At 41.1% G+C, this 24,972-nt stretch overlaps 1 protein-coding gene across 5 annotated transcripts in view; it reads left to right on the top strand.

The window, feature by feature from the left end:
- Window positions 1-24,972, top strand: part of LOC149319712 (immunoglobulin superfamily member 3-like) — a 187,546-nt gene that overhangs the window by 135,704 nt on the left and 26,870 nt on the right. For 3 of the 5 annotated variants that reach the window (XM_089512233.1, XM_089512234.1, XM_089512232.1), the window contains 4 exons: window positions 11,766-12,176; window positions 14,605-15,012; window positions 19,738-20,163; window positions 22,075-24,167. In XM_089512233.1, coding sequence (XP_089368359.1) covers window positions 11,766-12,176; window positions 14,605-15,012; window positions 19,738-20,163; window positions 22,075-22,325 — 1,496 coding nt within the window. In that variant the 3' untranslated portion in view covers window positions 22,326-24,167. The other 2 variants (XM_089512235.1, XM_089512236.1) reach the window with 2 other exon arrangements.

Below are 24,972 nucleotides of genomic sequence, written 5' to 3'. Positions count from 1 at the left end.
ATATCCAGCTGTACTCAGGAAAGCAGAACCTATACTGAAGATAATACTGAGCTAGATGGATTAACAGTTTTGATATATGACATGACTGTAATTCCTCACTTAAAGACTTGGTAAAATAGGAAGGTGCTGTCTTGCCTTTTTGGAAAGACAACATTATTGAAGTCTTCCTAGTTTTTCTGGGGAGGGATTCCAGGATTTGCTGAAGTCTGTCCTGCCTTCTGAACCTGCCACATGGAATGAATAGACAGTGGGGATGGCTACTTCAGTTTTCAATTATGTTAAAAAACAAAACAAAACAGAATTGGGGTTTCTCGAAGTTATATAAAAAGAGTAACTTTTTCCAAATCTGCTCATTTCTGATAATCAGTGTTTGAACACATGCAGTGTGTATTGGTGTTACGTTATTATAAAGGTATGCAAGTTGAAGAAGCAGATGAAATATGCTTAGTGAGAGTATTAATTACAACTTTTGATCATTTTTCCATACCAAGTTAGAATACCAAAAGGTTTTCCATTAAAAGTTGAAATGGATTAATGAATCTCCCTATCTTCTCCAGTGAAAAAAGAATGTACATTATTTATTTATTTATTTATTTATTTATTTATTTATATAACTGTAGATTTACACAGTGCTGTACATACAGACAATAAAATCGATAAAAATGAAACCTGCTAATGGTGTACATTCTACAAAATACATATAAAACAATAGATAGTAATACAAGATAGAATTAGATAAAATAAGCAGGCAACAGACTGAGAACATCAGAGATCAAATAAAATAAAATATCAGATAACAATCAGATAAACAATCACACAATGCCTGGGAACGCTTCCCTGAACAATATAGTCTTCAGCTCAGTTTTGAAACTGGTTAAAGAAGTGATGACCTGTGCCCTTGGGAGAAGGAGGTTACAGGAGTGAGGGACAGCCAGTGAAAAGGGACAAATCCAGGGCGGGGGAGAGAAAATCCTGGGATGAGACAGCAGACCTTGACTACCAGAACAGAGGGTACGAGTGGGAATGTGAGGAGAAAGAAGTTCAGATAAATAAGGAGGGGGGGCAGCCCATGCAAAGCTTTAAAAGTTAACAACAGAAGCTTATACTGAATATGGAAGGAGAAGGGGAGCCAGTGAAGGGATGATAACAGAGGAGAATGTGTGTGGCTGTGGCCACAGCAGCAAGCAAATGTAATAATGTGTGCCACTGAATGCTGTACTGAAATTAAAGGACGGAGGTGAGAGGAAGCCCTGCCAGAAGGAGGTTACAATAATCTAGTCGCAAGACAACCAGAGCGTGGACCAGAGTCTTGGCAGTAGAGGCCAAAAGAAATGGAGAGATTTTAGCAATATTGTAGAGAAAGAATCTACAGGCCTTGGCTGTGGCCTGGATCTGGGGGATACACGACAGAGAAGAATAAAAAATGAAGCCAAGACTGTGGGCTTCCTGGATCGATCGAATAGATATGTCATCAACAAAAACGTAAAATACAGAAATAGGTCCTGTGAGAACAGTTACTTCAGTAAGATAAATGAGAAGGGTTTCACCCTAAAAGGTGAAATAAATACATTAAAAGTTGGATCCAAGAGTACTACTGGTTCGTATGTATGCAATGGGGCAGTATTTTGCCAAGAGTGTAGTAGTGCTGCTACTTGGCAAGACATCAGATTGTTTGGAAGATAAGTCCTTCTTTCATCAAGGATCTTCTCTTTGGGAGTGAGGTTTATAGCTTGTTTCTTCTTGTGGGGATGCGGTTAAGTAGAAGGGGGAGAAACATAGAGTCACTGGCCCATGTTCTATATTGCCTGCTTAAGTATGTATATGTAACTAAGTCACATCTCCTGACTAAGCCCTCCCCTCACACAATCTACTTTACCAGGCAGCAGTCATACTGAGGGATGGAGGTCTATTCACCTGGCTGTCAGGGCTCAGGAGGAGGATGTTTCCACCTCCCTCTCACCAAAGGGCAAGGCTGTGGCAAAGAATTGATACAGGGGTTCTGATTCTGACTGTCACAGCCTCGCTTGCTGGTGGGAGGGAAATTATTATTATTACTATTATTATTATTATTTATATCCCGCCTCTCTACAAGATGCCATCGGGCGGCTTACAAGATTAAAATATACAGTCCACTCTCAACCCACTCCCCCTTAAAATACAATTAAACAATGTAGAACATAAAACATACTTAAAAACAATACAATAACTGTGGTGAAGCCTCCTTCTGTGCCCCAACATCCTCCTTCTGTGCCCCAATTGCCAGCTGAACAAACCTCCATCTCTCAGTACAGCTGTTGCCTAGTACAGTAGGTTTGGTTCGGCATGGCAATAATGCCATGATCATGACTATGTGGTAGTAGTGAATACAGTGTAGTTACAAACCATAACTCTAGATAGCAGATCTAACTTACAGATTACAGAATGCCAGTCATTGTTTTGAGATCCTCAGGAAGGAGTTAATGTTGTCATATTTACCAAGAAATGATTCTTCCATCATCTCCCCTAGTAATTCATTCTTGGCCTGCTTTCAGGCAATAATTCACTGTTACTGGAACACTACAGTGAAGTGACAAGTTAATAACAGCACTGATAATAGCAGAGCCTAATGTTGTTTCCTTTGCTCATATTCTCATTGCACCATCCAGCTGCCTATGTTGCCTAATGTAATTTCCAATATTATTAATCCAGTTTGGAGTAGGAATTGTATTCTGTGCAAGGGAAGCAGTGCTTTCAGGAGCCAGCCTGTCATCTGCCTCAGGGATATGGCCACATGATTTGGATCTCCGTCTTTGATTGTACAGTAATTATGTTATTCTTTATTTGTCCTTCAAGATAATGAATTAGACTCATTGTGAACTCCTCCCTCCTCCTTCTTTGCAACAGTCTTTTTATAGAAGGGCTTGCCCCCAGTATGACTCCTGCCTGTTTTCCTACTTAATTATTCCCAAACAGTATTTTTTTCCAACTGCAAGTTCTTTGCCAGTTGCACCTACCAACTTCCTTTAACAACAAAATAAAATCTAAACCTTAAACCAAACCAAAACGCCTTCATGTCAGTTCATAAAGAGTTAAGTAGCTTCTCAAAGTAGTTTGCAATGTAAGGATGTGCACATACATTGCTTGATATAACAGTGCAAATTCTCCAACATCATTGAAGTCCATTGCATAATTTCCTTAATCTTTACCTGCCTTGTGTGTGGATGGTGCCTCAGGCAAAGAAGCTATAATCATTTCTTTTGATATGAGGACTGGGTTAGAGAACTCCTTTTCTATCTGGTTGCAGCTACTCTTGAAGGAATATCAGTCCCAGTATGGATCAGGAGGCTTGGGATGTTGCAGAACACATGCCTTTCTCTAGGGAGTTTGATGAATTACAACAAAACAAGGACAGGGCATGTGATATTAGTGTTTGCAGGACATCCCTGTGTCTGAAAGCATGTAGTGTCTGAAAGCCCATGGAGACTTGAACAGTTTTTACTGTACATTTTCAAATACCCTTCAGATGTTGCAAACCTGTAATGGAAATATGTGGCTTGTTAGGGTGTATCTGCACTGTAGAAATAATGTGGTTTGACACTTCCTTAAGTGCTGTAGCTCCATCCTTTGAAATCCTAGATTTGTAGTATTACATGATCTTTAGCCTTCTCTAAAGAATGCTGATGTGTCACCAAACTACAAATCCCAAGATTCTGTTGGATAGAGTCATGGCAGTTAAGATGGTGTCAAAACTGCATTATTTCTACAGTGTAGATCCACCCTTAGTCATGTAGTTGCAGATAATCAAAATTAAGTAGGTTAAGTGTGAATATGAGTGCACATATATGCACACTTGTGCACATATGAGCACCTAATTTCCAGGAGTTTGTGAGAGCCTCTCCACTATTTGCTGTTGCTTGTCTACTTGCCCTTCCTTGTCGTACATCAAAAAGGCCAAATTCTGTCAGAGGCTCTAAAAACTAGGGCAAGCACTGAGAAACTTTGTAATATTTCATAAGTTCTCTCCAGGAGAAGTCTGTCTTTGAAGATTGCTAGCCTCTGGGGAGAAGTGCCTTCAAACTGGGACAAACCAGCCTTTGACTCCCCTCCCTGCTCAAATGAGTGGGATCTCATGGGACTCTGCTCATTTTTGGCACTGCTCTGTCTACACATCAGCATTCTGATTTTCCCAGCTCTGCTGTAGCTTTTGAACAAATCCTCCTTCTCTCCCAAATTTTGGTAAGAGAGTCTTGAGCTAGATTAATTATCAAGCCCTCCCTCCGGTCCATCTGCCTTGGTCCAGGCCTTGGAGGTAGAGAGGAACTTCTGGACCTCTTACCCTTTCCCTCCACCACTCCCTTCTCCTTCTGTGTCATGTCTTTTTAGATTGTAAGCCCGAGGGTAGGGAATCTTCTAACTAAAAATATTGTATGTACAGCACAGTGTAAATTTACAGCACTTCATAAATAAAGGTTAATAATAATAATAATAATATTGATTATTATATTGATTAGGGAATCAGCCAGATTATGCAGTTTTCTTTTTTATCTTATGAAAGATTGTAGATTTAAAGGTAAAAAAATTTGATCACCTGCATGACACTTGTGTCCTGTATATCCAGTTGTTTTATCTGAGTGAGAGACTACTGTGCTTGTATTTTGTAAGTAGGAAGCTGCGGTCATATCATTTTGTATATTTTATTATAGGACTTAATTTCCACTGGGAAAGATGTCCACTTACTGTTGTCCCTTGAGCACAGAGCACAGAGTTGTCTATGGTTTCTTCTCTATCTGCATAGTTGGTGATCACCTTGTAGCACTTATTATAGTTTGTGCCGCCTCATTGTTGACTTCTCATTCTTCATATGGCCTTTCCCAAAATGTTTTTGGAATACTTTTTTAGATTACAACTCACAGAATCCTCCAGCCATTCTGCCTATCCTCATTGAAGATTTCTAGTCCAAAAAAACCCTTTCCCCAAACTTTGGTTCTTCCTATAGCATATGTACAGAGAGTCAGTATAGTGTAGTGGTTTGAGTACTGGACTAAGGGGCTGGACAGATGGGCAGAAAGGGGTGGCGAGATGCCACCACTTTTGCTCCGGATGGAAGCCGCAGCAACCAAACACCATGGCATCCAGGAAGCCTAGAAAGAACCCGCTCCCAGTGGGTTCTTTTTAGGCCGCACGCGGGGTGCCTTTGACATACTCACACACTATTATGTCTGCACGGCACGGTGCTCATCGTGACACGCCCCGTTTGTATGGGGGCATGCCAAGATGGCGCCCAGCATGTCATAAAATCATAGAATCATAGAGTTCGAAGAGACTACAAGGGCCATCCAGTCCAACCCCCTGCCATGCAGGAAATCCAAATCAAAGCATTCCTGACAGATGGCCATCCAGCCTCTGCTTAAAGATCTCCAAGGAAGGAGACTCCACTACACTCCAATGGAGTTTGTTCCACTGTCGAACAGCTCTTACTGTCAGGAAGTTCCTTCTAATGTTGAGGTGGAATCTCTTGTCCTGTTAGCTTGCATCCATTGTTCCAGGTCCTGTTCTCTGAAGCAGCAGAAAACAAGCTTGCTCCCTCCTCAATATGACATCCCTTCAAATATTTAAACAGGGCTATCATATCACCTCTTAATCGTCTTTTCTCCAGGCTAAACATCCCCAGCTCCCTGAGTCATTCCTCATAGGACATGGTTTCCAGACCCTTCACCATTTTAGTCGCCCTCCTTTGGACGTGCTCCAGTTTCTCACCATCCTTTTTAAATTGTGGTGCCAGACTGGACACAATATTCCAGGTGGGGCCTGACCAGAGCAGAATACAGTGGCACTATTACTTCTCTTGATCTAGACACTATACTTTTATTGATGCAGCCTAAAATTGCATTGGCCTTTTTAGCTGCTGCATTGCACTGTTGACTCATGTTCAACTTGTGGTCTACTTGGACTCCCAGATCCCTTTCACATGTAGTTTCATTCAGCCAGGTGTCCCCCATCCTATATCTGTGCTTTTCATTTTTTTTCCCTAACTGCCCTTACATTTCTCCGTGTTGAATTTCATTTTGTTAGCTTTGGCCCAGCTTTCTAGTTTTTTCAGGTCATTCTGAATTTTGATCCTGTCCTCAGAAGTATTAGCTATTCCTCCTAATTTGGTGTCATCTGCAAATTTGATAAGTATGCTCCCAATTCTGTCATCCAAGTCATTGATAAAGATGTTGAATAACACTGGGCCCAGGACAGAGCCCTGTGGACCCCACTGGTCACTTCTCTCCAGGCTGAAAAAGAGCCATTGTTGAGCATGCTTTGGGTTCGACCGGTCAACCAGTTACAAGTCCATGTAACAGTTACCTTGTCTATCCCACATTTTACAAACTTGTTTGCAAGAATATCATGAGAAACCTTGTCAAAGGCCTTACTGAAATCAAGATATATCCACAGCATTCCCTTCATCTAACAAGCTGGTAATTTTATCAAAGAAAGAGATTAGATTTGTCTGGCATGACTTCTTTCTCTGAAACCCATGTTGACTTTTTGTGATTATGGCATTGCTTTCTAGATATTCACATGCTCTCTGTTTAATGATCTGCTCTAGAATCTTTCCTGATATAGATGTCAGACTAACTGGACGTTAATTGTTTGGATCCTCTTTTTCCCCCTTTTTGAAGATGGGAACAATGTTTGCCCTCCTCCAGTCTGCTGTGTGGTAGGGTTGCTGAGAGTGTAAGCGCTCAGCCCCTGTGCACCCCTAGTTCAGCCCCAGGCCAGCGCAAAGCACCTGTCTGTCAATCCCCTAAGTCACTGGAGACCAGGATTCAAACCCCTGTTCAGCCATGGAAACCCACTTCCATGGACAAATCACACTTTCTCAATCCCAGGGGAAGGTAAAAAATATGCCTTTAAATAATTGTGAAAATATTTTGATTGACAGGTGGCATCATATCTTCATCTTTCCATAGAGTCCTACTCTGCTGCTTTATTATGGAGGGGAGGTGTCCCTGAATTCTCAAAGGCTATGCCAGTGGGGTGTAGTCTCTGCCAGGTTCTGCCAGTCTAGCAAGGCTTTCAAATACAGCCCTGAAATCAGACTGCCTGTCTGCCATCCAATGACAAACCTAGCTAAGTACAGAGAGGCTCATCACCAGAAGGTTTGTCACCAGGTGATAAATTCATTCTGAGGTGATGAACAGCAGTTTTGAATTCAACAGTGGTGTAGAATAAATGGCAGTTAATGAGGTAACATTGGTATAAGTTCAGTTACAGGTCTTCACAGTAACCGTAAAAAAGGATAGCAACTTCATATCTTTTGAGATTATTTTAGTCCTGAACACCATCACTACACATTTCTACATAATGATAATTTTGTGAGGTGGCTCTATAAAGACTGCACAGAATATTGGTTCAGTTGACAACTCTGATGTTATGAAGCCCATCAATATTAAAGGAGACCTTTGTTAGCTACAGAAACTTTGCAAGAAATCTGAAACATGCTTTGACCACTGCTACTTGAAATTCTTCTACACGATTTCTTCAAAGCAAGAATAAAAACCCTATGGAGAAATTTCAGTAGATAATTATCTTTCTCCTTGACCAATTCCCCAATAGTTTCCAATAGGTTTGTGAGTTTGCTGTATCTGTTGAAAGATAGCGATCACATTTGCTCTAGGGCTAAGTAAACACTGACTGGTAGAATTCTGAAGCTAGAGGCTTATCTTAAACCTTGATTTGGCTTGTTATGCTTTGTCAGGATTAAGCAACCTTGCTCTTTGAACCAGATGTAATTAAATAGTAACTAGTGAAATTGGTACCTTAAGAATACTTACGTTGCCTTTAACTTACAAAGACCCTATGAAAGAGAGACCTCCAAGAGCCCAGTCATCAATAACACTGAGGCTTCCTTGATTGAATCAATACATCTGTAATTTGTTTTCTTCCTATTACCTTCTACTTTGACAGACATTATCATCTTTTCCACTGAGCATGTCACCTCAAGATACATGATAACCTCAGTTTAGTCATTTTGGTTTCTAGTGAGGGTTCAGGCTTAAAGTGCTCTCAAATCCATTTATTTGTCCGTTAGCAATCTGTGGTATCTGTAGAACTCTCCTCCAGTATCTTGATTTCAAATGAGTTGCTTTCTTACTGTCAGATTTCTTCACTGTCCAGCTTTCACAGGTCTACATAGAAATTGCAAGTATTATGGGCACAGATGATATTTAAAGATGTATATTTACACTTGCTATCTTTCTAAGTCTTAAGTATTCTTCTGATTTCTTGTTCATCAGTATATTGGCCACCTGGTGGCATGGCATCCATGTGTACAATAGACTGTTCTAGTGAGCAACAAAGAGTGTGTTGGCAGCAAACACATTGTTGGCCTTAAAACAAATTTTAAGTAGCTTTCTTTCATTTATTGATCCTAGGCATTTCTTGATCTTACATCTCTGTTTCCTGCTTTTGCATTAGAATTGCTTATTATTACCAAGGTGCCCTGTTTCAGTGTGTAATCCCTGTCATCCTGAATGCCAGTGTAGAGTCTTTTCATTTATTCCTTGTCTTCCTCTGTAGTGGAAGCATAAACCTGGATTGTCGTTATATTGACTGAGTCTTAGATATGAATCTTCCTAATACTACTCGGTCAGATTTTGCATTGTATCTCCTATCTGCTTTTGTTCTATCTCACCTCATTATTAATGCCACCCTGTTTCCTTTTTGATTGTCACTGTAATTATCTGACTGAAAATGTTCCACTCCTGTCCACTTTAGCTCACTCACGTTTGGCTATGTCCGTGCATTCAATTTCTTTTATGGTTTTTAGCTACCTCGAGTCACACATCTCACATTCCATGTACCTCCAGCATATGTTGTGCAGCTTCAGACTTTTCCTTATCTCTGCATTTCAACAGCTGAGCATCCTTTTGGCTTGACTCCAGTTACATTAGACAAGTATTCTACTTGTTGTATCATTAGACAGGATTACTACCAAGTTAGCTTACTTGTGATAAGTTACTGTGCTGTAAGCAAGTATATCCTCAAGTGCCTAGCATAAGTAATTGTTTCAGCATGCATGTGTACACATGCACAAACACACATACACACCAGCAAGTACTCAAATAGCAGATTATAGCAGAATATGTGTTCTCTCTTTCAGGAAACTCCCATAATGCCATGATATTTTAACTATATTTTGTGTCAGTGCAGATGTTTTTTCCTGATTTCCTAGAATTGATGTTAGCTTTTTAAAAGAGAGTGGGAAAACAGAGCTTTGTGTAGTCAGCTTCTGAGCAGTACAGGTATACAAGTAGATGCATTGCTAAGATAACGGAAAATGTGGTACCAGAGTCAGAAGTAACATAGAAATAATAAAAGTTTCTATAGCACAAAAAAAGAAGAGCAATTAAACATGTTTCAAAATTAACAGTGTGCATGTGTAAAATCAAACAGCCAGGTCACATAAATCTTGCATTGGTAAGCAAAAATATTTGGAACCTTAGAGAGGCCACTTAAAAGCTTCTTCCAAAATGCATCCATGGATGACATTTTCTTTCACCACCTTCCCCTTTTCTTATGATTTCCATTTGTTTTTGTAGCCAAACGTTTTGGATTTATGTTTTCTGCAGCCTCTGACAAGAGCAACAGCACAGAACTCCTTGGCCTAGGAAAAGAGAGGGCTATCCCCTGCCTTGTTTGTAAGGTTGTTTTTTTTATGATTTCAATTCCTCTGGCCCCAGAGCATTAGTAGCTATATTCAAAGCAACCTTCATGACGTGGTGCAAATTGAGGAATTGTAGATTCTGTCTTTTACTAGCACAGGGGGAGAGAGAGAAATAATACTGTAGAGCTCAGGGAAAATACAATTGACTTAAATTGTTACCCCCAAGGATATTATTTTAGAAATATAAGATAACCATAAACTACATACAACATGCAGAGTCTGTTTTGCATTATTCACCACAGGGTCTAGAGATATTTTAGAATTGTTAAAGACTATTTTTGCCACACAGTGCAATGTGAATTGCAGCATATTTCCAGCCAAAAAGGGTGAGAGGGGGAACAGATAGTGTGCTCAGTGCACACATGTGTGAACAAACACAACTCCTATGCTCTGTGTGTGTGTGTGTGTGTATTAGAGAGAAAAAGAGACTGTTAGCAGATATAGGCAACCCATTTAACATATACAGTTACTATAGCAACTAAGGTTGCCTTAGCAACAGTGCCAGAAAATAATCTGGTACCAATTAAAAATAAACTGTTAGCAAGTGGAGGGGGGTGTCAATGGGATGAATAGAATTTCGGTGAATTGGCTCCCTTCCCTTACTGCATTTTCTTCCGAAGGATTCCAGGCACTGGAAGAGAGGTGAAATAACCTTTTCCCTCCTTGGAACCAGCCAGCAAGGTGTGCTGGGGTCAGGTTGCCCCCTTTTGGTGGCTGAGGTTATTCTCCTGAAATTAATAAGGTGGAAAGTATCTACTCAGCAGTATGAGCCTGAGCCTCCCTATTAAAACAAGCTCCCTAGAGAGAAGAGATGAGGTTTCTTTTCCTCTATATGTCATGTCATTGCATAGCACAGCTATCTAGTCTTTATTAGCATACTGATTAAAGCCAACGGCAATATAGGCTCCAGGGGGACTTCTTAATGTGTTGCCAGGATGCATAAACCTTGTATGCTGAATTAGAATAGCAAAGTCCTATAGTCATGAGAGCTGCCTCTTTCCTCCTTTGTGTGTGTATGTGGAAATCTTTTGTCTGTAAACTTTCTATCCTTTCCAAAGTTCCTTAAATGGCAACCTGACAAACTAGGGCTAACAAAATTAAGGCATTTGGAAGCTGATGCCCTCCAATGTGTTAAACAGTCTCTACAGGAATGAAGACAAGGTGGGAGGCCTTGGGTTACAATTTTGTGAAATCCCAGGACTGGAATTACATGAGGCTATACTTTTGGAAAGAAAAGTGTTCCCATTTTTGCAATAGCTCGCACTCTAGAGAGCATTTTAGGAATACAGTAGAAGTAAGATAGTAGTTGCTCTATATTGTCTATTGTGGTGTTACAGTAGGTAGTGTTGCAAACATTATCAAAGGAGAAAGGAACCTGAAAGAAAATAAAAGCATTCCGTGGAATACAGAATTCATTTATTCACTTCCTCAGAAAGAGATACAGATAAATATATAGCTATAGATATGTTATCTTTTGCTGAAGTACTTTCTGTGAATATAAGATTTTCTACTTAGACAAGCCTAGGTATGTAAGTCTAAACAAATCTGCTTTCTCTCTGTTGGTCCCTAGTCCAAAGAGAGAGAGCACAGAAATAATAAGCCTAAATGCAGCAGATAGTTCTCAATTACAAGAGTCCAAAGCCAGAACTGACAACCTGATTTGTACAAGGATGTAGATGGAAATGGTTCTAAAGACTCATCTGTATTCATGCGATGGAAAAACAAGACAGCAGTGGAGTTCAAGGATATGACACTTGGAAGGCTTAATTGGAAGTAGGACTAGCAGAAAGAGGGTTTCGCAACAGATAAATATGTATAAATAGATATGCATGCAATTTCTATAAAATCACAGTACCCTAGACACAATTAAAATATTTCCAGACATGTGTAGGTTGGCTCTGTTAATCAACTGTAAAGAAAAAGCGCTTGACACAGGCACAGATGTGTTGTTCATACACAATAGAATGAGCAAGTTGGACATTAAAATTAAACTAATTGATTCTTGTGTTATCTTTTCATTTTTGTTTTTGCTTTAACATTTCTATCTTTTTCTCTCTTCTGTTTTCCCCAGTGACAAAATTGCAGGTCAGCAAATCAAAGCGAAGCATCACCCTTGTGGAGAATGGACCTATCCCTCTGAACTGTTCTGTGAAGTCTCAGACAAGCCCAGACTCCCACTTTGCAGTTCTGTGGTATGTCCACAAACTCACTGACACGGATGGGAGGCTCATCCTGAAGACCACCCACAGCTCTGTGTTTGAGTATGGCACCTACGCGGAGGAGGAAGGCCTGAAGGGGAGGCTGCAGTTTGAGAGGTCATTGTCTGGGGGGCTCTTCAGCCTCACGGTCCAGAGGGCCCAGGTCAGTGACAGCGGCAGCTATTACTGCCATGTGGAGGAGTGGCTACTCAATCCCAACCACGCCTGGTATAAGTTGGCTGAAGAAGTTTCTGGCCGGACTGAAGTCACTGTCAAGTTGCCAGGTACACTGCCATTTGACCCATGTAAGAACAATATGGATAGAGGGGTGAGGTGGCTCTGAAGGGACAGATCTCACCAAGGTCCTCTTCTCCCGAAGCACACACTTTCTGGAACTGAATCTTTTCTCATGCCCTTCACTCTACCTATAATCTAAATGCTCTTGCCTCTCTCATATCACTCTCTCTATCAAACTGTAAAACAAAATGTAAGCTTCTATTGCTATCATATTTATATATCCTAAGTCTATTTAATGCTTGCTGAAAAAACGCATGTATAGGAACTTCAGATTTAGTCCTGTTTTTTAGTACCTCACTGGAAAAACGGGTCTAGCAGATCAGCAATGTTCACATATAAGCTCCAGGGTCAGAGCAATGTGCATCTCTATAATAGCTGCTGGAGAACATGAATGGGAAGGTCCTACTGCACACATATCCTTCTTTTGGGCAACTAGTTGCCCACTGCAGAAATAGCCTGTTGGACAAGATAGACCTTTGATAGGATGCAGCATGCTTTACTTAAACAAGCAGTTGTGTTCTCAGGCAATTCTCCCACCAACATCACAATCATTTTCCATATGTTTGGACTCCCACTACCAGACTGCATTCAGGATTTCCTTTTTCGTCACAGAGAAGAGTATGGAAGCTGAGTGTGTGGCTGGCAGACTGCAGTTCATGGGGAAAACGTATAAAACCTCTAAGAATGTTTTTATTATTAACTACAAGAATCTAGAATTTCATAGCCCAGGTGTTCTCCTGAAAAGTGCTTTTGGGTGCTGTTATTAAATAACAAACCTGTGTGGGCTACTTGAGCAAGGCGGTGTGTTCATTTTCTTGTGCACTGAGAATTATTGATTTGATTATTTGTATGTAAAGCACTGTGTACATTTACAGCGCCATAGAAGTAAACAACAACTATAATAATAACACTCAAAAAAATCTTTAACAAAAGATACAGTCTTTCTAGGCCTTTGAGGCAGCATCTCTTGGTGGATGATTTGATGATAAGTCACATTGGTGTCAGGTTAGGTTTGTAAAGTGTGAACTATTATTTAGTTTTATTTAGAAATTCTACCCTGCTTTCCCTCTTGCAACAGCAAAAATCAATTGGTAGACAACATCAAAAACAGTAACAATAGACCACATAATTAAAATAATAAATTAACATAAAGCTAAACTAAACAGATCTTCATGCAACTGCTCTGGAGGGAAGTTATGTCAAGGCCAGCTGCAAGGGAAGTTCATAATCCTGGGTGAGGGCCTGCTGCTGCTCCAAGTAGTCTGGTTGGTACATTTAAAATCCCTAAATCTTATTAATAATAATAGTAATAAAATTTATTTATATCCCGCCTCTCTACAAAATTCAATCAGGGCGGCTTACAAGATTAAAATATAGTCCAAACCCTCAACCCACCCACCCCCTTAAAATACAATTAAGTAGATGTTTTGTCTGTAACCTCCCCCATCCTCCCCATATTCACCATGTAAGCTCCCACATTGCCTGTAATGTCTTTTCCATTTATGGCATACAAGACAGTTCCTTTTTATCCATTAGATTCTAGAGCCAAGCCAACAGTGAACAAAACACAAAGGAACTCAGTGGCTTCAGTTCGGTCCTTAGACACAGATAAAGTAGATCCATTCAACCAGTGGAACTTACTTAAATGTTTACTTACTAAACTCCATTAATTCAGGGGAGTCTACTCTAGTTGAGATAATAATTTGATAACAAAAACACCTTAAGATACCACAATGAAAAGTAAATGTAATGCACGTCAAACCTGAGACGGTTCAGAAAGCAAAGTAAGGTTACTACACTTGTCCCTCCATATTAGCTAGGGTTAGGGGCAGAAGACTCCAATGAATATGGGAAAACCGCAAATAACAAAAACACCATGTTTTTACCTGAGAGGACACCTCTCTAGGTCCTCCAGTGCAACTCAGTGGTCAACGTCCGACAGACACTGACAATAGAACTGCACTGGAGGAACTACAAATGCCTAGTAGAGTATTCTCTAGAGGAATCTCTAGGTCTTTCAATGCAATCTTTAGTTAAACTTGACCATAGAGTTGCACTGGAGGACCTAGATATTCCTAGAGAGAACAAATCCATCTCCCTGAATAGGATGAGCACACCCTGTCCCATTGTTGCTTTGTAATTTATAGTTTTTAATTGTGAATTGTATGTTTTTTATTGGCTTGTTGTATCATAATTGTATTGTATTGTATACTGGGTTGTGATCCCACCTCGATCCACTTGGGAGAGGTGGGAAAAGATAAATAAATTTTATTATTATTATTATTATTATTAAATTAATCAAATCTGTGAATTAATGAAATCTGCAAATATCAAAGCCACAAATATGGAGGAATGAATGTATTTTGATCCTGTACTGCTGCTAATTGATTATTGTATTATTGTCTTTTTTCCTAGATAACCTCTTGGAAGTGAACCAGACCCAGAAGAACCTTACAATTTTAGAGAATGAATGGGTGACATTAGAGTGTCTTGTCACCAATCGGAGCAGCCATACTTCGCAATTGTCAGTGGAATGGTATGTGTGGAAATCAGGTCACCCAGAGAAAGAAGCCGTGGTCAAGCTGACCCGCCAGGCCACCCTGCTGTATGGAGAGCCAGCCGCATTGAATGACCTGAAGAGCAGAATGCACTTTGAAAGCCCCTCTCAAGGCCTGTATCTACTTACTATCCAGAATATGACTGTGCAGGACAGTGGTACCTATGACTGTCGGGTGGAGGAATGGCTACTGGATCCCACAGATAAATGGTACAAACGGGGAGCAGAGCTGTCTGGGCTGACAACGATTACAGTGAAGCAGCCAGGTAAGCCACCACTGGGTGAGGGGGAAAACAGTGTTGAGAGAAAGGCTCAGTTGTTGCTCACTGCAAGTTAAAATTTTGGGATTGCAAACTAAAACATTGAGTTAGAATTGCCACCTAAAATATACAGTTGTCATTAAGTAACAAACCATTAGTCATCTAGCTATCACATCAGCTTCTGGGCTGAAAAAAATAAATATCTTTTCCACTAGATCAGCGATTCCCAAAGTGGGTGGTACGCCCCCCTCTGGGGGTGGTGGAAGGTTCCAAGGTGGCATTGAGGTAAAGGTGGGGCAGTGGGGACCAGTGAGGGGGAAAGGAGGCAGCAGGGGGACCTTCAATCAAAATATTGATGTGCAAGAAAGACAAGGAGAACCAGTGGTCTTTAGGACAATGGTGGGTATGAGGATTGCATGAAACTTCTTTTCAGGGTCCTCAAAAAACCAACTCACAGCCTTGCTTATCATTATGTGTGGTGGTATCTCTTGCTCTTTGCCTGCCCATATGAGCTCATTATCTTATGGCATTTTTAGCTAGTAGTGGTAGCTGAAAAACTCTAGTGAGGCTTGGGCACAGGGCATCACTTTTGTGGCTCAAATCGGCACCATTTTGGGACAGATTGGAGCAAAGAATGGCGGAGGAGACATGGCAGCAAAAGGAAGTTTTCAAATTTGGGGCCCTGCTTAAGCTTTGTGAGCTTTGCTGGGACTTGGCTAGCAGGTTGGAGTTGCGCTACGGCTCCTGCTTTCTTTCATCAAACAAGGGGAGAGAAGAGGTAGCAGAAAAAACCATTTTTAATAGGAGAGTGGACACTTGAAGATGTGTGGGAAAGAGATGTCTTCTACTCTGAGAGCATTTCTAAAGAGCAGGGTATAAATACAAATAATAATGTCTCTGGGGAAGAAGAAACTGCTCAATTATTGGAAATAATCTTGAAGTGGCTCTTGTAGTTAAAATCTCTCCCTTTCCCAGTTCATGCCATTCTCCAGTCCAGAGCATGTGGCCTCTGTAAACCCCCTACATATGCACTGGCTGCGCCTTTTTTTGCTCGATGGATTAAGAGTTCCTCCTCTCTAGGAAGAAGCTTCTCCCTTGCACCTGGTCACCCTGGGAGAATCAACTGAGCATCTGCCTGATCAGCAACTAAGAGACCTCTTATCCACACTGGCCTTTGCTGCAAGGCTTGCACGGGTGAGAGACTTCTCGGTCACTGCTTAGCCAGCTGCTTGGTTGCTGCTCCCAGGATAACAGGGCAAAAAGGGAGCAGCAACTGAGCAGCCAAACAGCGACCCAAAAAACTCTCGCCTGTGCCAGCCTTTGCTGCAAGACTCGCACAAGCAAGAAGCTTCTTGATCATTGCTCATCCAACTGCTCAGTTGCTGTTCCCAAGGTGACTTGGTGCAAAGGGAGCAGTGATTGAGATTGGCTGTTTTGAATTTGCAGTAGAACAATAGACCTAATATAAAAAAAAATATGCCGGGGGGGTCGCTAGGGTTGTCACCCAAGAGGAAAGGGGACAGTAGCCTGAAAAGGTTTGGGGACCACTGCTCTAGATCATAGTACTGAAGTTTAGCTGCTGTAATGTGACTACTGAAGTTTATGCTGTAGTTTTACTACTAATTTGTAGCCAGTGGTTACTCATAAGCATGCTGAAGTGAGAAAGGAACAGTATATTCTCACAACTGAGCACCTGCAATAATTTTTTGCTGGGTATAAAGGGACATTATATTTTCACACGTGAACACCTGCAACAACATTTTGCTGGGGTAAGGAAGTTTTGAAAGCAAAGACTAAGTCAGCTATAAATTAACCCAATTCAGAACTTTAAAGCACTGTCTTCTCGGGTGGGAAAATCTTCCTACCTGAGAAGGAGCAGTTGTATCTCAGTTCTCTTTCTCTGCTCCTTCTCCTTTCCTTTTCATTTGTGTGCCTACACACATGTGCAGTCATTATTTCTTCCTGGGTTTTGTGGGCGAGCTTTCTCAATTTTATGTAGTTCTCTTTAATCTCTCCTGGCTTGCTGGATCTCCCTCATGCATTGGTGATACCATTTTTAGCCATTAACATATTGATACTTGCCACTGAGGGATAGAAGGGTTTTTCCCCCCCTCAACATCTTGCCTTCATTTTTCAACATTGTTTCTTCACAGCATGCCTTGCTTAAGTAGCTAAGCTATTGGGATAAAGTATGTTTCCATCTCAAAGAATGACACTTATTGCCTTGAAACCTTGCTCAGTGTACACAGATAATTTCACGAGAATTTTGGAACTTGCCTTCTTTTCCTCAGTACTCGGGAGCAGTCTGTTCCCTTCCCAGTCTCTAGAGCTGTATGTCCCTGATGCAGAGTTCAGAGAAGTTTCTTTTTTGGACTAAAGCTTTGAGATTTTGGGAACTGTATGCTAAAAAATAATTTTACAAACTTTGCCCTGAGCCCTGAAATTGCCCAATGGCAAATGAAATTTAGACATGTTTTGAAAATAAAGTCATCTCCTTTTGATTTAGGGGTATATTTTTCATTTCATAAACTGTCTTTGGTTTGTTGTGATCATGTGGATGCACTTACATGAGATAATTGTCTAATCTGGTGGCTTCCTTGGATGGTCAGGTTAAAGTTTTCATCTCAGAGAGTATAAGAAGTACAAAGCAAGGCGAAGAGGCGGCTCTAAAAGAGATCAAACAACTGATGAGACCTCTTTGTGGAAAATTTGACAGTGAACTACTGACAGCCCTGTTCTTCACGATGGAAACATTTTAAAATAGATAACATGAAAACAGAGTGCAGATTTTTTAAGAGCTAGGAAAATATGTAGCCTTTGAAGTACTTTAAATTAAGGCTGCACTCATCTTAGCAATGGTTTATGACTTGTAGCAGGAATGAAAGGGTGAAATTTGGCCTGTGAATCAAATTTGGCCCTTTGAATTAGAGCATCTGCTCATAGGTGCCTCACATGCATCTAATATGCTTCAGTAGGATTTATACCAATGAAACATTCATAATATAGTTTGCAAATATCTGCAGACTGAATAGGATTTGGCAGGGCTGTAATCATTGTGGACAGCATTTATACTCTGAAGAACAAGCCAACTCCCAAGAGAATGTGAAGATCTTATCCCTGATATCTTTGTGAGAGGAACTTCTTTCTGATTGTTCTATCTGAAGAAAAAAGATCTAAGATCTCTGGGGGAGGATTGCCTCCAGCAATAATAATTGTGAATGCTGCACACATTAGAGCTAAGCTTCCAGAATCTCCTTTTGGGCTGAAATTTCTCCCATGGCCTCTAAAGAGCCTCAAAATAGGTGAGGTGGAAACCTTATAGCTACTTCTGAGTTGTGCAGAGGGAGAAGAACATTGATTTTGTTTTGATTATTTTGATTATTATGTTTTTTTTAATCTCACAATCTTTTCAACTCACAAACAAGGTTGAAAAATAATTAGTGTCTTTGTACTTCAGTAGTCTTTTGTCCTGGTCATTTAGTTCTGTGAATTCTTCTTTTCCAAAAGCATGCTTGATCAAATTTACAAACCTTCAGGCTAGTTGAATGGGAGCCCAGCCTGAAGAGAGGAAAATACTCAATTAGACTTTGAATTTATCATTGGTTGCATTCTTAATTATGCAGCAAGTGTTTTTGTTTTCTAGTAAGTTCAGTATGGGTGAATCCTAAGAAAGTCCAAAAGTCCTAAGAAAGTTTTATATATTTCCCTGGAGCAAACAACATTAGTATGCCATTTCACTCTGTTTTGCATCTATTACACAGTTCTTTGTACCCCATAAATAGGCTAGCTGGTCTCCTCCCTAATATTTTGGATTAAAATTCCCATAATCCCTTCCCTTTGGCCATACAGGGTTGGGATTCATAGGAATTATTTTCTGAAACATCCACAGTTTGGACCCCAGCTTTTTTACCCCTCCTTGTAACTATTACATTTGTTTAGCAGGATTCAACAAGTGATTGGCCCGACATCCCTGGCCACTGGTCATAATGGCTGTGGCTTCTGTGAGTTGAAATCCAAAATGTCAGGAAAACCAAATTTATAGTATTGCTGATCTAGAACATGTTTTGGTTGTGTTTTGGTTGCATTTCATATATGTCATGGGATCTGATCATTTCTGCTCCCTGTGGCTTTATTGCACATTGTTTTAGCAGTGATGAACCAGAGGTTACATGGTGGGGAAGGGTGGGAAGTAGCCATTCTGGTCCAGGCCTCCCTCATTCAATGCTATCAAAGATTTTGGAGAGTGAGTGGCAGTCTTGTCTCTCCTTTGGGGTGAATCAGGAGAATCTCTTATGATAACAGCAACATCACATGAATAAGCATGTTGTTCTTGGAGTGCCAAACAGGCATGATTAAATTCCTGTCTGCAGTTAATGTCTTGATTGAGACAGAGGCCAGCCTGCTAATTCATCACACCTGGTTCCAAACAATGCAATAAAAGAGCCTTTGTGATATTGCCCCTGGGTTTAAGGCTCTTCTCAAGCCCGTGAATTTTCCTTTCATCCCTCCCTTGATGCTCTAAACATTTTCAGTGTATCCATACAGCCTACTCTTTTCAATTCCTGTTTTGATTTCCTGATCCAAGGACAAGAAGGAACCCTGGCAGGCAACTTTGTGTTGTAATAGTCACATTTCAGGGAACTATCTTTCAAAAGGAAGCTCAGCCAAGGCTTTGTGTTTGTACCATCAGAGAAGCTAATCAGTCTCTGTCCATGTCTCCAAAATCATCAGATGCTTCACTGCAAGTGGATACGACAATGGCCAACATCACAGTACCAGAGCAGGGGCATTTCCATTTGGATTGCAACATTCTGTCACTCTCCAGCCGGGAGTCCCGCTTTGCTGTGACATGGTTCAATGTGAAGAAGAAAGAAAGAAATGGTCAGGCTGGTCGCAAGGATGGAGAAGAGCGGGAGACCTTGTTGAAAGTAGGTCAGGATGCCATCTTCAGCCGAGAAGCCAACCCCTGGGAAGGCAGACTACGTTTTCAGAGGCTTTCAGCAATGTTGTATCGACTGACCGTGTTGCAGGCAGCTGCTGCAGATACTGGGAACTACTCATGCCGGGTCGAAGAATGGTTGCCTGATCCCCGGGGCATGTGGTACAAACTGGCTGAAGAGGATTCTGGCCCTACAGCAGTTTATGTGCAGAATACAGGTGAGATGATGGTGACCTTTCCTGGGGGAGATGAGTGGGGAGCATAATAGTCCAATAGTAATGCAACATAAGAGCATGGCTTTGAGGGGCCAGGACTTCCAGAATACCCCAGCCAGCATAGCCAGTGGCTGAAGGACTTGGGCAGATAATCCATGAAAGTAACTTTTCCAAGCTCAGATTTTACTGAGTGCACTAAAGCAGCTGAATTGTCACCAGGATATTAGCTAATGGAATTGATCATAAGCCAGAACTTGCTGTAAGAGAAGTCCCTAAATATGGTTGGGAAGTGCCTACTGTTAAACTCTGACAGAACCCATTCTTTTCAACAGTACAATTGAAAAGGCTGCAGTTGTCCTGCATCTTCTTTCTCATTCCAAAAAGTTGTCCCTGCCCCAGTCTCTTCCCACTCCCACAAACCTCCCAGCAGTATCTTCAACTTCCACCCATCTGTTTAGGGTTGCCTGCAAGTTTCATATGCTATGTTACGTACAGTTGGTATGGAAGCAGAAACTTCCCAAAAAACCTGGTGTAAAGGAGAAACAGAGTCTCAGGATGTGTTACGGAGCAGGGCAGAATATTTTAGGGAATAAAATTAGTTCTTAATGCATCCTGAGTCTGTTGCATCAGTTATTGGTATGCAGCCATAATCACCTGATCCATTCTAACCCAACAAGTGGCACTTTCACTTAGAGTGCAGCATGAGAACAATACACAGAATAGCCCCTGTGGGTGCTAACCTATAAGGAAGGGTTAGGCTGAAGGAAGTTTGCATTGTGCTGCTGGGGGGGGGGGGGGGATGAATATCTTGTTGAATCTCTTTAGCCACCATTACACCATTACATTCATTTAAAAGGAGGATAGCCTTTGATCAAGGTGGTTAAGAAATGCAGGTTGAGGATTCCCAGAAAGATGAAAGCAGTGAAGCACCCCCCCCCCCCCAAATGTGTTGCACTATAGTTCCCATAAGTTTCAGTCCGTATAGCCAATGGTTAGGCGTTGTGGAACTTGCAATCAAAACTGTCTGGAATACACTGTTTCCTATCCCTTTAGAGAACAGTCAGGGTCTGATTTTAGCCATGATGCACGTATCCTAAGAGGCTGGAAGCCGCTCTAAAGCCACGCTCGTCCTAAGGACTGGAGTGCAGCTTTAGCGTAGTTTCTGGCCTCTTAAGATGCCTGTGTCATTTAAACAGCATACCTCCAAAGTAACCAGAAGCAGCTTTATTTTGGCCTGTCTGTTTGGGCCCTTCCTGTTCTTGTTCTTGTGCTGGACTTGTATTTGTATATAACACCCCAGATGTGATGCATAGCAACCCTTGTTCAAAGACCAAGTTGTTCTTTTAAAAAATAATGGGTATGACACCAAATGAATAAGGGAAGAAAGAGTCTATTTTATAAGAAAGATGTCTAAAAGTTCATTCCCACTTGAGTATCATTCTGTAGCCCATAGAGAAGGACCATAAAATATATTTCTGCTCTCTGAAACCTACGTTTATTTACTTAAACTATTCTTCATCCACAAATGTTCTCAAGCTAATATGCACAGCTTTAAAAAAAAAACACCAGTATGAAGACCATCCAGTTACAGGATGTGAAGTAAGAAAACAACTCTGAAACAGCAAAGTGACAAAAAGTATAAATATCAATTAAAGCAAGTGAGGAGGAAATCTCCAAATTTAAAACACCTGGCCAGAAAGAATGCCATAGGGAGATGTACTCCTTTTGTAAAGTTATGAAAATAAATAGGAAAAAGTGCAACTTTCTTCCAGCAACTGTACTATCACAGGGTTGTCCCTGGCTAGAATTGGACAGTGGTTGCCTTGTTTAGGGGCAGCTAGGCTAATTTACACAGGAAATGCAGTTTATGGCTATAAAAATTTATCTTTCTCCCTTCTGACTTTTTTCCCACAGGCTCCTCTCTACAGTCTGTCATCTGCTCCAACGACTCCCTCTTCTACTTTGTCTTCTTTTATCCCTTCCCTATCTTTGGCATCCTCATCATCACCATCCTCCTGGTGCGTTTCAAAAGCAGAAATTCCAGCAAGAACTCAGAAGGCAAGAATGGGGCCCCCTTGCTGTGGATCAAAGAGCCACACTTAAACTATTCACCCACTTGCCTGGAACCTCCTGTTCTCAGCATCCACCCGGGAACTATAGATTAAACAGGAGAGATAAAATGGAGGTGATGATGCACCTGGAACCCAAAGGAAGTGTGTTTTGTTGTCCTTTGTATTCAGCATCTGTACTTTGGATCCCAGCTCAGCTCCACAGTGGGGTTCCTCTCACCTTTTGAGACTAGGAGGGACTTAGGCACCCCAAAATGCCAGTGAAGACCCGACAAATTGCTGAGGGGGATATAAGGTCCATGTTCACTGTATATAGTGGATTTTCTTATTGGGTCCCTCACCACCCATCCGTTCTCCTCATTTGCCCTTTGGACGAATTCTGTTGCTCAAAGGGTTATATTATGCTGAGGACAATCCCCAGAGTGTACTGATTTTGACGGGGCTGCTGTTATGCCAAAATGGGGCACATGTAAGTTTGAGTAAGATTGTTTTTGATCAGTTGAGTTTAGCTTGACAATTTTTGGTACTAGAAAGATTCTGGAAGAACTGGACTACTTGTCTCTTGGTTTGAAGAAAATAGTACCAAAACCACTCCCTGCCAAGCATGAAGTGGTGACATTTTCAGCCAAGTCATATAGCCATCTGTCAGCTTCCAGCTGTTTCCTATTTTGAGGACTGGCAAGTGCAAAACGTTCGGCTTTTCTGTTGGCTTTGTGGCTAAATTGCCTGAGCCCATGACAGTCTGGCAAAGGCCTGTATGGGTCTGTGAGGCAGGAATTTCTAGCCTTGTTGCCCCAACCTATTATTGCTGCCTATACAATTCTGTTTACCTAGAACACCATACGGTTGCCCTCTTGAGTTTTATTATACCATACTGCCATCCTTTTGAGAAATTACAGGGACAGAATCCTGAACACCTGGTTCTAGGAACATTTGTATTGACCAAAGTCATGATTTGGGAATTAGGGAGAAGAAGACCACTTTGTTGAACAGAGCCTGACTTTGTAAGGGTACTTGGGTATTGTAACTTTGGACAGAGAAAGTGTGGATGTACTGACCAACTTTAGTTTCACACTCATTTTTTGTTTGGTTGCACTAAATGTGCAAAAGAACTGACATCCCAACCAAGAGAGCAAAGGAATTGTTTCTCTTCCCTCCTATTACATGTATGTGCCATTTTGTTACTTCAGCTTTATTTCTCCAGGTGCAGCACTCTTCACTTTCACCCATCTCACACACACACACCAATTCCCCACAGCCCTGCAAACACCATCACAAGTGGACATGTTGGGGCAAAAATGGCTGTTCTTTCTGTGAAAGACATGGTGTTAACAAAATGGGGCTCAATTCAGGGCAAGTGCCTCTCCTGCTGCACAGGAAATACTTGTTATACCTGATGGACTGGCTCTCTTAAACCCGATTCTAGCTGCTGGCAAAGGGAAATGTTTTTTCTAGAAAATAACTGTTTGCTGTCTTCCTAAAAGTCTTCCTGGCACAGCTTGTCATTACCTTTTTCATAAAATGGCTGAACGTTATGAAAGGGACTTGTGACGTTGGCCATAAATGCCATTATATTCTGCTGCCTGTGCAGGAGGGGGTGGGCAGCTGGTGGCAATAGAGCAGGCTCTTCCTGAAGAGTAAAAACATGTTTATCTTGGTAGATTTGCCCCTATTTGGAACACTCTGTGGCACTAAAACACATTACCTTAATCAATGGTGCTTTATATGTGGCAAAAGTCCATGCAGAGGTTGTTATGTTTTGTTTTGTTAATCTATATGCTCTGTCAAGAGAAGGATGTGCATGTTTAACTCATTCACTCTAGGGCTCAATTCATTGTATTTACCCAAGCTTTAAAGTTTTAAAAAGCATCTCCTTTCCCCATAAAGGGGGATTTTGTAGCATTCCAATAAAGCATCCAGAATGTACCCTGGACCAAACCTGCCTCTGCCAACTGTTATTCCTAGATAAAAACCTATTTGTATGTCTGCAAAATTTTGAAGACACATATACCTTCATCTGCCTGTCTGCCTGTGCATTGTATTAAGGGGGCAAATGGGAATGAAGACCTAAGCAAAGAAGAAGAAGACCTCTAGCTTGTTTCCATTGTTTTATAAATGTAAATGGCTTGTGCATATATTGCTTTGGGGCAAGAGTTGTAATTCAGTTCAGCTCTTTAAAACGAAACTAGTCAGCAGGACAATTTCTTGCCCTAAAGGACAAAATGCTCTCTCTCTCTCTCGCTTGCTCTCTCTTTTTGCACTGGAAATCTGTTGAACTGACCTAGTAGCATCAATGCTTGTCTACATAAGCAATGATCCTCCCCTTCCCCTCCAAGCTCCTTCTGTTTATGGAAAGCTGTCCCACAGCGACCTCCAGTGGCTAATATTTCCAGTTGCTGCCTGTGGATTCCTGGAAAACACACAGATGTCTATCAAAACTAGTAAACAAGAATGGAAGGATTGTCCCTTAAGCAGCATTTGGTGATCATATGGATTACCTTGCAAATTACTTGTCCTGTTGTGCTGCCAAGCTGCTGCCCAGTTTGAGCCAGCATTCCTTTTAAAAGGTGTACATTGCCTGTAAGGAGCTTTAACAAAGCTTTTTGGACAACTCTTTTTCTTACCCAGAAGAATGGAAACAAGCAACATTTGCATGTGAGAAAACAGTTTTTAAATTATTGTTAAAAAGAACATTGTACCATGTTGCACTAAATGTTTTATACAACACACGCAAGAGCTGTAG

This window comes from Sceloporus occidentalis, unplaced genomic scaffold (genome assembly GCF_023333645.1).
Source record: "Sceloporus occidentalis isolate IW3139 unplaced genomic scaffold, rSceOcc1.0.p SCAF_2, whole genome shotgun sequence".
NCBI classification, from domain to species: domain Eukaryota; kingdom Metazoa; phylum Chordata; class Lepidosauria; order Squamata; family Phrynosomatidae; genus Sceloporus; species Sceloporus occidentalis.
Note: the sequence above shows the minus strand (reverse complement) of the source record. Positions and strands in the feature narration are given on the sequence as shown.